Genomic DNA, 16,903 nt, shown 5'->3' on the forward strand with positions numbered 1-16,903 from the left:
GCACTTGTCTGATATGTTCGCTTCTGTTCCAGAAAGTTACTAACATCATTTGGCCTTCAATACTATCAGCTAACGTTGCCCAGAAAAAAGACAAAAAACAAAAAACCTTCATGGAAGTTAGAGTACATTCGAATTTTCAGCAGATTGCTGATGCTCTAAACCAGTGAGGAGGTTGGGGATACGTTTTCTTGCTCAAGGACGCTGTGACAGGATGCATGGCTGCTTGATGAATTCATACCAGCTCTTGAGATGATCAAACTCTTGACCTTGTACTATCTCTCTAATCACTAGGACACCCTGCTGCCTGACACTCAGAGAATCACTCAGTCTGAGAAGCTTGTGTACCCAGCTGTGTAGCCACCTGTGTAACCTTATAGACACTAACTGGTCTTGCCAAAGGTGTCATGTCTTTGTAATCTTTTGCATCTCATTCATGATCTTCTGAGAAGGATGCTTTTTGAACAGTAAGCCACTTTAGGTCCTGCTTTACAGTGTCAGTGAGTATCCAAAACAGTGCTTTGCCATGGTGCCTATGTGTAGGTTGAGATGCTTATTTTGAACAAATCATTTTATATTAAAAACAATAGCATGTTTTCATAATGTCTTTTTACATTTTATTTTTTTCTAATTGTTTTATAAGGCAATGTAGTTCTTGTTCAGGTACAAATCATGGATTTCACTAAGCATGATTATAAGGATAATTCTAAACATTGCACAATCCTATTAGAACTGTCAGGTGTCAGACAAACCTGTGTGGAAGAAAAAACAAATGTAAACAGAAAAGTTGTGACCATCTCCATCCATCACAGTTTATAGACCAACTTTCTGACTCAGCTTCTGTACTTACAGAAAGACGTACATTGTGCATGCACACAGCTTTTCTGTGTAATGACAGATCATTACCAACATTATGTGTGTGGTTGGGGTTTTATCTCCAGATAATGTGGTAGATAATCCTGCTACAATGTTCTCTTGTTAAAAGCCTGTCAGATTGTCTAAGTGCTCTTCTTGCTCTTCATTCTTGCTTTTTTATTGCAACATCCCCATGTTGCCAGATATTGAGAGTTTTTTTCATAACAGTTACAAATTATGATTAACATTACAAAAATAAGGCCCTAACTATAATAAACTGGAATTATCCATTCAATTTAAATTTGCAGTAATGTGATCCAACTCTGCATTTACCAGTTATGTTCAGCTGGTTTAAAAGGTGACTCAGCTAATCAAAACTGTGGACTGCCTCTATCCATTTTGTAATCCTGTATTCCCAGCCATACATCATAGCTGTACAGCTCAGTTGAGCTCCAGTCCTGGTATAAAGGTCAGTAGCTCCAGGCTGTCCGTCTGTCTGCCTGCATATCTCTTTTTCTCTCCTTCTTGAATGCCTAAATAAGAAAGGTTAGTAGACTCAGCTGCTCGTGCTTGAAAGGTCATGTCAGAGAGCAGACAGGAAGCATTCAGGATACTCTTATCAGTATTATTTGTCCAGTAGTTTGCTTTGGCAAATGTGCAATGTGTCTTTATGTCCTGTGAATATCTCTACTGGACGCACAGGCATATACTTTTGGGATAAGTAGTAGTTTGGTCTTTTGGGACATATAAGATGCAGTGCTTTATGCAGTGGGAGGCAGAAGTCCAAATGATTGTGCAGAAGCTTTTTCGGCCACCCTTGATTTGTAGCCAGTGCTTATACTGGGGGAGGGAAGGTACTGAGTGGTCCCACTAAAACTTAAGATTCAGCTCATCTAGGGAGACAGCTGTGTGGAGGATAAAGCATGAGAATGAGATCTGTTTTTGTGTCTCTAGAGGAAATAATGATTTGCTATTTGTTTAGAGGGAGCAATAACCCACATTGCAATAGTCACCATCCCAAATGAATCAAGTCTTGCATTGCTCTGAAGCATATGCCATTTATGGTGACATATAGAGTATATTATCCAATTCAAGCTAAATAAAGCAACGCTAATTTCATTTTGTCATTACTTGTCATAAAGATGAGGACATTGTTGACCTGGCTTACCCTTGGCGTGTCAGTCAAAGTCGAGGGCAATTAAACTGAACCCCTTCTCCATGAGAGATAGAGCACAACAGAGCACAATAAAAGGTAAAGGATAAAGAAAGATAAATTTGAAAGACTGTGGAGCATTGGGAGACAGAGAATATGAAAATGAGAGACAAAGAAAGTGGAAATGCCACCCTTCAGGGATCAACAAGAGGAGGAAACGTGACAATGGGAAAGAAAGGAACATAGAGAAGGGAATTGAGTGGAATGCATGTGAACTGGAAAAGACAGAGCAAGAAACTAAAAGTAGGAGAAAGAGTGGAGTTGGAGTTAGGGAAGACCTAAATTTAGACATGGAAATCAGGAGAGAACAGCTGCCTCCTTCCCTCAGGAGATACATTTAAATCAGGTCTGGGTGGCCAGAGGGGAGAATGGAAGAACCAACTCCACTGGCCAATTAGGCGTACAGAGCACTACACTGCTCTAATATAACCATCATTGAGGCCCCTTTGGCCCTTTCAGTCCCACTGGACATGTAGCACCAGTTACTGACGCGGGGCTTAGGCAGGGTTACACATGCCCGGACTATTGTAACTTTGTAGAGGCACTGGTAGCACAGGAGAGGGAAGAGAGAAGGGAAAGAAAACTTTGGTATTTCCATTTTTTTTGGGGGGGGCGGTTTGTCCTGAGAAGTAAACTTACAGCAACAAATGGATACAGGGTCATAGGTGTGACACCTGTAGTGTATAGAGCTTTGAAATAAATGCCTGTAAATGCTTTGTAAATAAATCTTTACAGTGGCATCACAGACGTTCTCTAGAGCGCTCATTCTGTCCGTTTTACCACATCCTAAACTATGCAGAAATTTAAGAACTATTGCTCAAACATATCTATAGTAGTGTGTACTATACATCTTTCCACATACCTGTTTTTTGCAGTACAATCCAAATGCTATTATATTTTTTCATAGTCTTCAATGAAAATCTGGACAGATAAAACACCCATTTTGCTTAGACGCATGAGTAGCACTTTGCTATAACCATTAAATCAACAAATTGTATGTATCCTTGTTTGTCAAAGGCATATTATTTGGAGAACAAACAAGCAGATTACATGTGACTCATCCACTGCAGTAATTAACTAAAATTAGACACTATGTCATATTGTACAGAACCTCGCTCAAAAATCTTTGCTCCCATTCGGTATGGTGGTAAACCATTAACTTCCCTTTGTGGCCAGCACAAAAGAAATGAAAAGTATCACACCAGGCTGCATGTCGCCCAACTGCGTGAGTGAGAAAAATGAGAAAAAGTAAGTGATTTAAAGAGAGGAAGTAATAAAGGGAGTGGGGGCAGGCGCAGGAGAATGGTAAATCGTTGGCAGATCATGCCTCATGCAAAACTTTCATGAATAAAACATATTTCTAGCTTCCCGTAGTGCAGATCCATTTTTCCTCCGTTTCCCTCTTCTCCCCTCTCTATCTCTCACACGCATGATTAACCTCAGGAGGCCTTAATCAACACTGGAAATGACCCGTGCTCCTTGACTTACCTCTCTCTACCTCTCCTTCCCTCCTTCAGCTCATCTTCTCTCCTCTCAACATGTCCTTCACCACAGATCTCTCTGTGATGGGGTTTGCCTCACCTGCTAACCCTGTGGACAAGCTCTATTTGAGGGGTTTTTTTTTTAATCTTTCCTGTGCAATCATTAACTGAATTAAGGAAAAAACAAAACAAAAAAAACTGGCCGCTGATAATTACAGCGTTGAATGTGATGTAATATATTAACAGTGTTTGAACAGAGAGGTATCAGACAGAATCACACAGAAATAGAAGTCATGGCATTTAAAAACTTTCTGAATATTTCTTGTTTCTTTATATATGATTTCCTTTTTTTCAGTTTTTATGATCCTGTCCTGGGGGAATGGTGGTTTAAGAAGGGAGAGTTAGCTGGGGATGAATAATCTTTCTTACCTAAGACTTTATTCACACAGTCTTTAAAACTTGTCCTCTGGGAATGAGAACAGAAATAGATTTTTGGTTATTATTTACTTGCGCACTTGCTCCCTCAGTCACACACACACACACACACACACACACACACCAAAGCATATAAACACACGCACACAAAACAGTATGAACTGTCCAAAGTTCTGAAAACTGGCAGGCAGCTAGCCGGTTGCAAAAGCGACCTGTCCGTGGTGCTGAAAACTAGCTCTACTCGGCTTAGAGGTCACACAGAATTATAGTATGTAACGCTCTTTGACTCTGTTTCTCTCATTTGATGCACGAATTACACACACCAACATCCACACATGCACACAAGTCCACAGAGAATGGTTTTTAATTGGTCCTCCCTGTGTAGCTGAGGTTTCAGGGTTGGTACCGCAGGCTAAATGCCCCCTGTTTCTTCTATGTTGGGGTCCAATTTAGCACACAGTAGTGACTGGTCATCCTGCATGAACATTTGCTTTGTAATTAGGTTGTTGAGATTTTTTCAAAGACATAAACCAGATTTCTTCTCTTTCTCCTGCAGTGTAAGGACTTGATTTAGTCCTCCAGTGACAGAAAAGTGTTTTCTTAGTTTTGTGTACATCTATATGAACCACCTGGATGCAAATCACATCACTTAACAGTCTTCCCTCATATCCATTTTTATACTGAATTTAGATTTATTGAATGAATTTAATTAACAACGCAACCTTACTAATCAAGCAATATAAACGTACCATCTACCATCTCCCTCTGTATCTTTCTCCCTCCTGATGCATCCTCATCTCTTCTGACTCTGTTCTCTTCTGTGGTACGTTGCAGGCATCAGTGGTCAGTACCCTCTGGTTCAGAATGTGACGGTGACAGAGGGTGGGACGGCGAACCTGACCTGCCGTGTGGAGTACAATGACAACACCTCCCTCCAGTGGTCAAACCCGGCACAGCAGACCCTCTTTTTCGGGGACAAGAAAGGTGAGATAGAGATTGACAGCTGACAGCAGCAGCCACAGGACAGATGCAGTCTTACAAAGTATTCCCTGTGTTTCAGAAATGCACAAAAAACACAAAAATAGCATTTTATTTTATTTTTCTAGGTTGGAGGGAAACCTGATAAAACCACTCCATATTCCTGTGTGTTTGCCACTTGAATAAGCTGCTGTGTTTGTTGTGTCATAGCATCTGTCCCACATTTCATTCCCATCCTGCCCTGTTTTCACAGCAAGTGCATTCACCGTACAGAAAAACAGATGCACGTATGCCAAAAACTGTTTTCATACAATCTTTAAAACCTTTCTTCTGGGGATGAACAGTATGTGGCTAGTATTATTTTTTACTTTATTTCTCAACCTTACACACACACTCACAGACAAACAGAATTGTTTATTGTGTATATTTGGATATTTGGAAAGTAGAAATGGATTGATAAACACAGGTGTAATTCGGTCGGATTTCGAGATAAGTGATGGTACAAGGAGCAGGTTACTGTAGATAGCAACAGTAACTTTGGTGATTGCTGTTATTGATTTACATTTCCTGGCATCTCAAGTACAAACATGATCGGTGCAAACCTTGGAGCAGGTTGCCTGAAACCCATGGAAATGAAGTTGTGGTTGAAATCTGTTTTTTTTTTTTCCTGTACCTTTCTATCTGAATGAAAAGATTCATACTCAAAAGTTTAAAACTGTTGTTCAAATCCAGTTAGAACATCAGAAATAGCCCACACACTCTCAAAGTCAACCATGCACCCTGCTGTTTAAGTGCCCTCCTCTGCAGAAGTCTAGTACTAAGCTTGTAGTGCCTGTAGCACAGGCAGTACAGTAAAAATTAAATTTCAGCCAAAAGAACAAACCCAATCACCTGAGCCTTGGATGGTACAGCATTATTACCCTGTGTATAGCTGATGATGTGAGAGTATTGTCGGTTACAGATAACCCAAAACCCACTTTAACAGTCATTAGCAATAGACTGTGCCTTACCTTGCACTTAGTTAGCTCTTTGGTGGTGTATTTTGTCAAGGGATTGCAAGAGGTTACAGACCAAAAGGAAATGAATAAAACACGAAGGTTATTTTTTTATAAGAATAGTCACAATAGTTGACCCTGACAGGCCAACAATACTGACTCCACATGAAATTATGTAAAACAAATTAATGGAAATTATCCAGTAGAGTACTGTGACTGTGCCCAATGGCAAGGATTTAACTAATGTTTCAGAAAAGACAACAACTCAAAATAAGTCCACCTGTTAAAGTGTGTTGTCTCAAACTAATAGTTCAAATGTGTGGGTTTAGGTACATTTTTGGGAAATATTTAGCAATGCAACATAAATTAAGCTAAATTATTGTCTTATTAAACTATTAATATACAGTAAATTGTATAAACTGAAAAAAGAAACTCTTGTTATATAGGACTTTAACAACTTCATCAATCTCACACCCCACTACCTGTGAGGAAATAGCCTGAGAATAATGCAATCTGCAGAAAAGACTCCAAGCTCTGTATAATAAAAAGTTTATTTGCTGGAGACCTGCATGGTCCCACAGAGAAAATCCTTCCATTAATCGGAAGCAAACCCTTGTTATCTTTCCACACAATCACAGACACAGGGATGCACACACACACACACACACTAACCAATACACACACAGAAATTGTGGGTGTGGCACAAAGCCAACAATGTTTTAATGGCTAATAAGTACAAAAGGTTTATTTCTGACCTTTCACACCCTCTTCAGTAAAGTCCCCATAAATGGGATTCATGGGTGTTATTTTGTTGGTTCATGCCTGCTGAAATGATTGTGCCCTGTGCGTCTCTCAGCTGTATTAGTCGAGTGTAATAGAGTATGAATCACACTCTCTTGTAAGTGTCTGGATTAAGCACATATGGGATTTACACAGTCTTCCTCCATTATCCCTCTGCCCACTGGGCTTCCTTGTCCATTTTTGTACTTGTACTTGTGTGTGTCTGTGTTTGTATGTATTTTTGCATACAGTAAGTGAATGCATGCATGTGCAAAGCGTTTCAATTTTTAACCGTTCACATTTTCCTTTTTTGGAAAGAGCATCAGTAAAAAGCTGCTTTGAACATCAAACTCGACAGGTGATGTTCTCTGCAGGTTATTCCGTATCACACCAGGGGTTGGGCTTTGGGGTCTTATTCGTGGCATTTCCAGTGCAGAGCTCTGAGTTTGGAAATGAAAAAGAAGTCAAGGACTCTCTTATTATCAGAAAAGCAAAGGGATACTACTAAGGCCCCAGAATTGTGTTGCTGTTTGGGGTTGGCTGTGTGTGTTTGTTTATGTGTGCGAGCGCATGTTTGTGTGTCTGTGTGTTTTTGGGAGTTGTCCTACTGAATGTGGCAAATTCAGATGCACATGCCATCTCACTGCTGGTAGCAGTGAGATGTGCTACCAGCACTGGCAGTGTGAGAAAGGAGACATGTCTCAGCTTCTCAGCTGCAAACGCCTTTGAGCACAGTAGGTTTCAGATTAATTTTCCTCGCTGCCTGTTGGGAAGAAGAAAATGGGGAATAGGTCAAGCACACAGTTCCTAAAAAATACAACCCCAACCCATCAATTTCTTCTGCATACTTTTTTATTGTTGCAGTTAGTTGAAAAATATCTGTTTTTTTTCTTTATGCAAACGTACAAGATGTTAGTTCAACACCTACTACTTTATGGTTATTGGCTGACTCCTGATATGTACAGTATTTGTAAACACAATGAGTTTTTAACTTACTAAAATCGAGATATAACTCTTGTAGAATTTTTTATATTTTATCTTGGAATAAGTGGCAAGATAGCAGATAGAAAATATAAAATTTTCAAACACATCATACACATTATATTGATAATATAGGCTGTATTTAGGCAAATCAGCTGGACCTGGAAATGGTTGAAATCATGTTTGCTGCCTAATTCAACATATTGTTATCGGTGCACATGTGTGGTATCACAAAGAGTGTCACTTACATCCTTTATTAAAGTCAGCCACAGAGCATTAGCATAAACATATTGCTTACAAAGGCAAATGCAGCAACTGACTCTATTTCAGTCCTTTGAGTGGTGCCGGTTTCACGGCTGTTGTTGTTTAATGTCAAGACTGAGGCTCACCTCTAAGACGTTTAGTCAGATGAAAGAGACTCCTCTCGTCTCCCATCCTCTCAAAGGTGCTGCGATGGCTGTGAAGAGTTGTTTGAATTTCAAATAAGTCATTGTCCTGAAAGTAGCCAATTTTGTCCTTTCCATCACTTACCACTGAGGGACTTAAACTATGCTTCGACAGCAAGAGTGAGATGAGCACTGGGCAAGAGGGATTCACTCTTTTATAAGATTCAAAAGAGGCTAATATCTCTTTATAAATTGCTCCTTTGGTTTTATGTAATTCAAGACATGATAATAACTGTATGTCCTGGATGAAGAAATTTTGTAGTGAGGCATAATTACAATTTATTCGTTTTTCCCATACTAGAAAGAACCTATATATAATTACTTTCCAGGCTAAATTTGCAGGCCTATTTAGTGGATTCATCATGTGTGAGCAGTGGCTAAGGTATGACATTTAAATCATTTATTCAGCACGGTTACTGTAATTTCTTAACCCCTTTTCATAACAATTCCTTTCCATCACCCACATCTGGAATTTTTTTATTTGCAATCTACAGTAGTCCTTTGATCCCTTTCTTTTCCCTTTAATTATCTGCCTTTCAGAGTATGGCAGGATCGTGGTTTACCTGTCCTTATAAGCATCAGAAAGTTTTTGCCTCCAGCACACATTCAGTAGACCTGAATATATTAGAGCTTTGTCCAAAATGTTACCAATGCAGCAGGCACAGGTACTGGCAGCTGTGTGGAAACAAAGCATGCTGTGTATATTTTACAGGCAGGGTATAAGTAATTAGCTGTCTGACATTTTGTCTCGACTCACTTTCTGACATCAGGAAATGATTTCAAAACTGGTCAAGTATGCACATGTACTCTTCGCCATGTTTACACGATCTGATAATGATGTCTTTGTTGTTGTTTTGGGTTTGTTTTTTTTTTACTGTCACTGGAGGAATCAAAAGGTTTCATTTAAGGATTTGGAAGTAAAAACAGGAAACAAAAAAACATTATTTTTTGTTACTTATTATTTTACATCTTTAAGTATGTGCCAACAGCTTTTACATTAACAAATGTAATATCAAATTAACATTTCATCCTCTCTAGTCAATTTACACCAATGTTCCTCCACACAGGATATTATATTGTTGAATATTTCGTTGCATACAACCATTATGATAATCTGCCAATGAAATTATCCATACATTGAGTATGAATTTCAGTTATACAGTGTCAGACATCATTCTACCAAAAATGCTTGGTTAAAGTTTAAAAATGTTGCCTGATAAATGCATATTCAGAGGCCACATTTGTTGTCTTGACTTAGATTGGTCTTGGCTCATGCTATTGCTGTTTCACGGAAAAGACAAACTAACCATGAAAAGGTCCCAGTGACTCGGTCACTTTCCCGTCAGTCTGAATTCAGTGAGTCACCACATATAAGCATTGGTCCATTACTTCAAGACGGTTTCTTTACCTGTATACAGTAAGAGTATCTGCACCTTTTTGATGTATGAGCGATAAGATGTTGATGTTTTTTGCAAAATTACCAAAGTTCCTACCGCACCTGTGGTGAACACCTCTGCTTACGCTTTGCCATCTGCAGACTGATTGAATCTGTTTAAACATTAAGATTAGTGTTATGGCTGAACAGGTAAGGGCCAACTGCTCATTTTTAGACCCCTGAGCTGCTGAATATGAAACTATTTGGGTCCTCAGATGTCAAATATTCAGCTATCTGAATCAATTTCCTGGCAGTTTGGGGTTGTGTGAGTGTGTGTTTGTGTGTGTAGGCTTGTAAGTGCACATATATGTGTGCGCCTGTGGAATGTCAAGCATCCCACCTCCCTAGTATGCAACCATGAAAGCTTTGATGCATTCAGAGTGTCTGTGCCTGAGCAATTTAGGGGATAGGCTTTTAAAAGTTTCCCAAAGTAAATAACAAAATAAGAAATGCCTGACAGACTTTTTATTAAACAGATAGCAGAACTTTCTCTCAAAACTTAATCTTAGCAGGAAAGTTAAACTTTTGAAACAGCTGTCTTTTTTTTTTTATTATTTCCTGGAAGAGTGCCTCTATGAAACATCCTTTCATATCGGCCTGAAGATTGGCACGGTGTTCTCTCTGATAGAAAAAAAAACTTGACTGTAAATCTCCAAAGATCCCTAACAAGTCCCCTCTCTCTAAGACAAGGACCATGAAACATGAGAGGAAGAAAAAGAGGAAAAAGGAGATGGAATGTAGGCCTTGGTGGGATGAAAGAGAGAAATTAAGGAGGCATTTTATGAGAGCTTTCAGACACAGTTATCACCTCTTGAAGACACCAGCAAACTTTTTCTTTGACCTTGAGCATCGGCATCTTCTTTTCTTTGTCACCGCTCTTTCTTTGCATGTGTTTGGGTATAATATTCAGCTTTCGATTAAAATAGCTTTTTTCAACTTACTCGTGTTTGCATAATATTTACAGGTGCAGACAAGTATAATAATTAAAAGCAGAGATCTGTATAGCTGTCATTGATTGTGTGCGTTGCCTGTGAATCAGAGAAATGGTGGCAGCTTTGTTTCTTTTGCTTTAAAGCAGGTTAGGGTGAGAAACAGACTTCACTGTCAAATGAAGCAATAGATCCAGTTGTTACTGCCTTTATTAGCAGGGCCACTTATCATTTGTGAGGTGCAGAGAAAAATACCTTAGGCAATAGGAATAATTAGTTCACACTTAGTGGCAGGCTTATTCTTCCTCTCTTCCGGGAGAAAGTCTTGAACACAAAGTTGGAAAGCGAAACCATATTTTACAATAGAACTGGAAATTAAGAATTGTTTGTGAGAAATTTTTAGCATTATCAACATGAAGATGGGGCTCTGCACACATTGTCCACTTTGTTTCAAAAGCTTTTGAAAGTCATTCTGAAGGATAGCTGTAGTGGGTACCCTAGAAAAATATGTACCTCCTTATAGACCAAGGTACACGTTCTTCTACACTTGGGCTTTGGGGGGAAAATGTAAATCTCTGCAAAATATAGTAGGGTTTGTAGGCAAGAGCTGTCTCCTCACTGACCCACTTCTCTCAAAAGATTTAATGAAGTAGGTCTGGCAGGGTTGTCCCACTGAACTCGGTATGGCAGGTCGTAATTGATGAAAGAAAATCATTTCTGTCACAGGAAAAATCTCCGCAAGCCAATTATTGTATAAAGTATGGCACACTTTAATTTTTAAAAAGCCGGTATGCCTCAGAAAGGTGTGACAGGTAATGGAGGTTGAGGAACGGCTGAGATACAGAATATACATTAAGCTATTCGATAAACATTGCATTCTCTTTGCTTTTCTCTCTGACTCTCTCGCGTGCACACATACACACACAGACACGGACAAACTCAAGTCCCCAGATGGGTTGTTGACAAGGAAGAACCAGACAGAGGCAGCGGAATGTACAGTATATTCTGAAATTTGCACTTTCTCATTATAAAACTGTGTCATTTGAATGAGCAAACACCTGCCAAGGTTCCATACTAATACATACTGTCCCTGGATAGAGGAAGAGAATGGGAAGGGAGGGGAGGACAGTGGGAGGGATGGGAGGGGTAAGGGCAGGAGGGAGAACAGGGGAGGGAAGTAAATGGACAAAGACAAATGTGCAAACATTATAGGCTTAAAGTGAGTGAGTTTAGAGTCTGACTATTTGACTCTGCATGCACACTGTATGCCTTTACAATAACTGCCTCCTTAATGTACAAATATATTACCTTTCGTTCATGTGCATTCACACATGCCTACAAACATCATGTACACTGCTGCTGCTTTTAATGATGGACATGTGCTGTATTCCTGTTGTTCACAGTATGCACACGAATTGCATATAAACCTAGAGTATGTAGCTGGTCTGCTGTGTTGTCTGCTTAGTGATGCGGTGCACTTTTAGTGAGGCTCTGGCAACATACCGATGAAAAACCATCAGCTGTGTCGCATCACAGACCAAGGTTTCCTCATGTTGAGCCAGAAAAAGCTTTTTGGAGTCTAAAGTCACTTTCACACTTGTAGTTTTGTTACTTCACTCTAAAAATTTTTTTTTTAAAGATTAATGATTGCCTTTTAGTTCTTGTTGGGTAATGGAGATGAAACTGAAACTCAGGCATTTACAGCAATCAGTACTGAGTCAGACTGTGTCATGGTCAGATTTGGATGCACAGCGAGTAATTGTGTTTGAAACAGGAGGCAGAAAAGACCGTTGTTATTTCTCTGTGACCGTGCTTGTGGTGCACGAGATGTCAGATCGCCTTGCATTCACAAGATATAGTACTGTATGCTGTAAAAATCAGGAACCGGGGAAATAATAATTAGCAAACATGGATGTTGTGAAAAAGATAATATGAAGTGGGTAGCATCTTGGGAAAAGAGGTTGCTGCTGCTGAACCTGAGGTTGAGCTGAGGTTCTGACAGAATGCAGCACAGCACACCAGCCATAATCAGCATAACAGTCAGAGAGTGCAGAGAGCGGCCTACAGCAGGCTTTTCAAATCAAATGCAGCAAAGCAAACAGGATGAAGAATGAACGTGCACCAATATCCTTGGTCTTTTGTTTGTTTGTTTGTTTGTTTGTTTGGAATATAGATACAAACTGTGTCTGAACAATGTGTAAGACTGAGTTAGACGAAACAATCGATTCCTCTCTCTGTAGCCAACTGCTTTTCAGAAGGCAGATGCCGTAAATGTGCCTATGTTGCATATTCACATCTTAGTACCACTACCACGCTATAAAGATATCATGCAACATACTGATGTTGCATGATATGTATGTACTGTATGATACAGTATGTACTGTATATTATTATTGTAGTAACCTGTATAGTATTACTGATGTTGATTATTCCATTGCTTCAGTAATTTCTACATGGTCTACATGGTTACCTGATCTGTAGAAGACATTTAACTGCATACCGGCAATGAGGTGAAATAGCACCACAAACATGACATCAGATGCTGTTAAAGGATACAGATTTCATCTTTAATGCAAGGCAGCCTACCTTAATAAAAAAAGCTCCATTTAATCTCACGTAAATAGTCATTCATTTATCACGTAAAACCTACCTATCCTTACACAGTATGTTGAACTGTATGTTTGCCTGTAGATGAGAATTACATTTTTGTATGTTCAGCCCACCTGCTGGACACTGACTCAAAGACTCTCTAGGTTATGTTAGCAATTCATTGGATTAAGTAACTGGAATTTTACCAGTGGAACAGTGTTGTAGTGTTAGTACCTAAGTACATAGTTCTTTCTGAGAGACGTTTTGAAAATTATTAGGAAATTATGCACCAATAAAATAAAAATAAAAAAATCACTGCTTTGGACCCACACTCCCGCACATGCATAAATTGATAACCTGATATCACACAAAGCCGATATGTTGTGAATGATGTGAATGCTGACTCAATGGACCAAAAAAACTAACGGAGGAAAGGATTGGGTAATAGTTACTGTACATGATTTGTTTGTATTAACCTGTTACTCATTAATGGGTCAAAGATTATGATTGAATGTTAACATCATACAAAACGTGTGTTTGTATCATTCACAGTCAGTTTCAATAAGACTTTTTCACCAGCTAGCTGAACGTCTTCCCTCAGAATAAAAATGTCACTTCTAATTTAAAAGCAACAAGACATCTTTGACCTTCTCTCTGTGCAGCTTCTTTCTGTCTCAGTTTCCCTATTCAAAGTTGTGCCTTTCTTCCCATTCTCTTCAGATTTTTTTAAAGAGATAGCTGACACTTTCCTATTCTGTTTTTTCCCTATCCGATTACTCTATACTGTTTGGGAACAGAGAATGTTCGGGCTTTGGTGTTACAGTCATTTACTCTCTGTAATCTGATCGGTCATGGCTGCATTGAAGGGAACCTCAGCACGGACAGGTGCTCTGAGCCAACGGTCACCAGTACTTGTAATTAGATCAGAAATCTTGCCACCGTCACTGGGTTTCTGAATATCAAACTGCATCTGTTTGGGCAAAATCCTAAAACTGTATCGTCACAGAGAGCTCTGTGTTTGTTCTGCAGAGATTATGGCAATCAAATGTATAAAATACTTCTATCTCCCTCTCTCTCTCTCTCTGTCTCTCTCTCTCTCACACACACATACACACATACAAACTGTAAACAAACAAGAATCAAAATAGACAGAGGTATATTGACCATTTGATGCAGGAAAAAAATCAAACTTTGATGCTGACAAGTGGAGCTTTGCTTTTTGTCTCTCTTTCTATAATCACAGAGACACAGACTAAGGCTAAATGAGCAAAAAAACATGGTTGTACATTCAGTAAGTAGTTATTGTGGAATACAAAATCACTACCCTTTGATGTTGACAACAGCGCTGTCCTCCATGAACACAGTCAGGACCATCTGCACTAATGGCCTCTAATGGATGGCAGGCAGCTGCAGCACCTTTGCAGATAAATAGCAATGGATACATTCCTCACATCTACTCTCTGTCAATTTTTTTTTCACTGGGCCTAGAATGAGAGACCAGAGGTTGCATGGCTAAGGAGGCGGACTGTACTTTGTTGTACATACAATAGAAAAATCGTTAAAAAATGTGAGCCATATGCACTGTGTGTGTGTGTGTGTGTGTGTGTGTGTGTGTGTGTGTGTGTGTGTGTGTGTGTGTGTGTGTGTGTGTGTGTGTGTGTGTGTCTGTGTCTAAGCTTAGTCCTGTCTTATTGTTGTATTGTATATGAAAGCGTCAGCTGTCAGGTTTACATCTGTGACCCTCATCAATCATTTGTTTCAAGTGTACAAATTAAAATCAAGCTTATACAATTAAATCAAATTCATTTGAATTTACAGTATATGTCTGATTTAAATTAAATTACTCTAAGACATTAAAGACAAAAGTCAGAGTCTGAATGGATAAAAGAATCAAAGACAAAACAATCTTGTTAGTCTAGTTAGTCTTGATATAGGACTTTTATTCATTTGATTAACTGTAAAGAATAGTTTTTTTCAGTGTTCTTGACTGCATTGTAGGATCCTTACCAGTTATATCATGATTTCATGGTTATATATAATAACTTTCATGGTTCTAAATCCAGTCTGAATCCACCCTTCCAGGGGGATCAGGATGATCCTGCTTTTTGGTGTCTAAACCACCCTGATATCCGCCTATAAACACTGAAAAAAAAAAAAAAGCAGAAACAACACTTTGAGCATGATTATACACTAAAATAAAATTCTATTCTGAATGATCACAATCTTCAGTTTCAATAAAACTGGAGTATTGAATCATATATAATTTTCTGTGTCCATTGCTGTAGGTTGCAGCTGATGAGTGACAGGAAGTTTTGAAGTTTTGAAAGAAACCAGAGTCACACAGTTAGTAAGCCAGCAATAGTAAATTTATTTTCTGACATTTGCCTGTTCATATTTCCTTGCCCGGAGCAAATAAGACAGCAGTTGAATTGAAGCATTGTTTAACTTGTACACTTTCACAGGTTAGTGGAGCTGCCTGAGTCGAAAAGAATGAGGTCTGGGTGGGAGGAATATAATACATAAATAATCGCTTCTTTGTCTAGAATCAGTCCAAATAATCTATTCTTTGCCTTAATTTATTCTTTGATGAGACAGGGTGTATAAATTTGTGTTTATACATTCTGCATGAAACATAATAACTATCTTTACAGGACAGTTCTCACCATTAGCTGAACTGGCAGTGCAAGAGACTAAAACTAATTTGGTGGTCGTGCACTGGTGGTCTTGCGTTGATGGCCACATGTACTCAAACACACACCTACACACACACACACACACACACACACACACACACACACACACACACACACACACACACACACACACACACACAAACACACGCAGGCACACACATGCACAAACACAGAGAAACAGGAATGTACTGTCACAGGTGCTAAGTCTAAAGATATGTCATGTGCTCATATCAAGTTGTCGTGCCTTCTAAGGCTCAGTACGCAGCATGTAGAGATAGGTGTTGTGAGGGACGGGAAGGGGCAGAACAAATGCAATAATATATGAGAGAGAGCAGCTGTCATTTAGCCAAACTGATTACAACTCAACTGCCATTTACTGAAGGTGTTTAGCCTGGAACCAGCAAAGCGAAGCTATCCATCCCTCGGCAGACCGAGTGACATGAGATAGTGTACTCACTGACATTCCTTTCCATTTGTCAGCTGTGTAATCATCGCAGCATTCATACACAGGAGCTGTAAAGAGGATGCAGCTTATGTGCCTCCTTTCGGAGTCACCTCAAGAGCTGGACATTTACCAGTGACTGACAAATTACAGCCATAAGGGAGTAAAAACACAGCTAATACTGTTTCAATTGGCACTAATTTCATCATCAAGTGTAAGACTCAGAATCTGGCAATACAATGAATTGCCACGAGTTACATTTAAACAGTGATAATGTCTGTACAGTGTTCTAAGAAGCTCTTTCCAAAGTTGATTGACTGTTACTGTGATTTACATCCTTGGTAAATAACACATTTTATATTTTCGTCATACTTTTGTATAGATTTTGATTGATCAAGTGTTTGATATACAGTATAAACTAATTAAGGTTTGCATTGTAGTTTTAGAAGAATTTACACAATTTGTGTGGTTTAGGTAAGTTAAGGTTTTTTGGAAGGAAAAGGGACTTTTTTTTAACGATGGATGAAAGCTGTAGGATGTTGAAACACAGTTTCAGTACTTTAGTACAGTACCTTGGGTTTCATTTCTCATTCGGCCAGCCACTCTAAAGTACTTACAAGCAAACGGTCTAATCACATTTACTCTTCAAATTTC

The 16,903-nt window shown here is 39.1% G+C and overlaps 1 protein-coding gene across 3 annotated transcripts in view; it reads left to right on the forward strand.

Moving 5' to 3' along the window:
• The window catches only part of cadm2a (cell adhesion molecule 2a), a 200,851-nt gene that overhangs the window by 143,337 nt on the left and 40,611 nt on the right, over positions 1-16,903 (forward strand). For all 3 annotated transcript variants that reach the window (XM_040150909.1, XM_040150911.1, XM_040150910.1), the window contains one exon: positions 4,816-4,965. In XM_040150909.1, coding sequence (XP_040006843.1) covers positions 4,816-4,965 — 150 coding nt within the window. The remainder of the gene's footprint in view (positions 1-4,815; positions 4,966-16,903) is intronic.

Source organism: Xiphias gladius, chromosome 17, assembly GCF_016859285.1.
Source record: "Xiphias gladius isolate SHS-SW01 ecotype Sanya breed wild chromosome 17, ASM1685928v1, whole genome shotgun sequence".
Classification (NCBI taxonomy): domain Eukaryota; kingdom Metazoa; phylum Chordata; class Actinopteri; order Istiophoriformes; family Xiphiidae; genus Xiphias; species Xiphias gladius.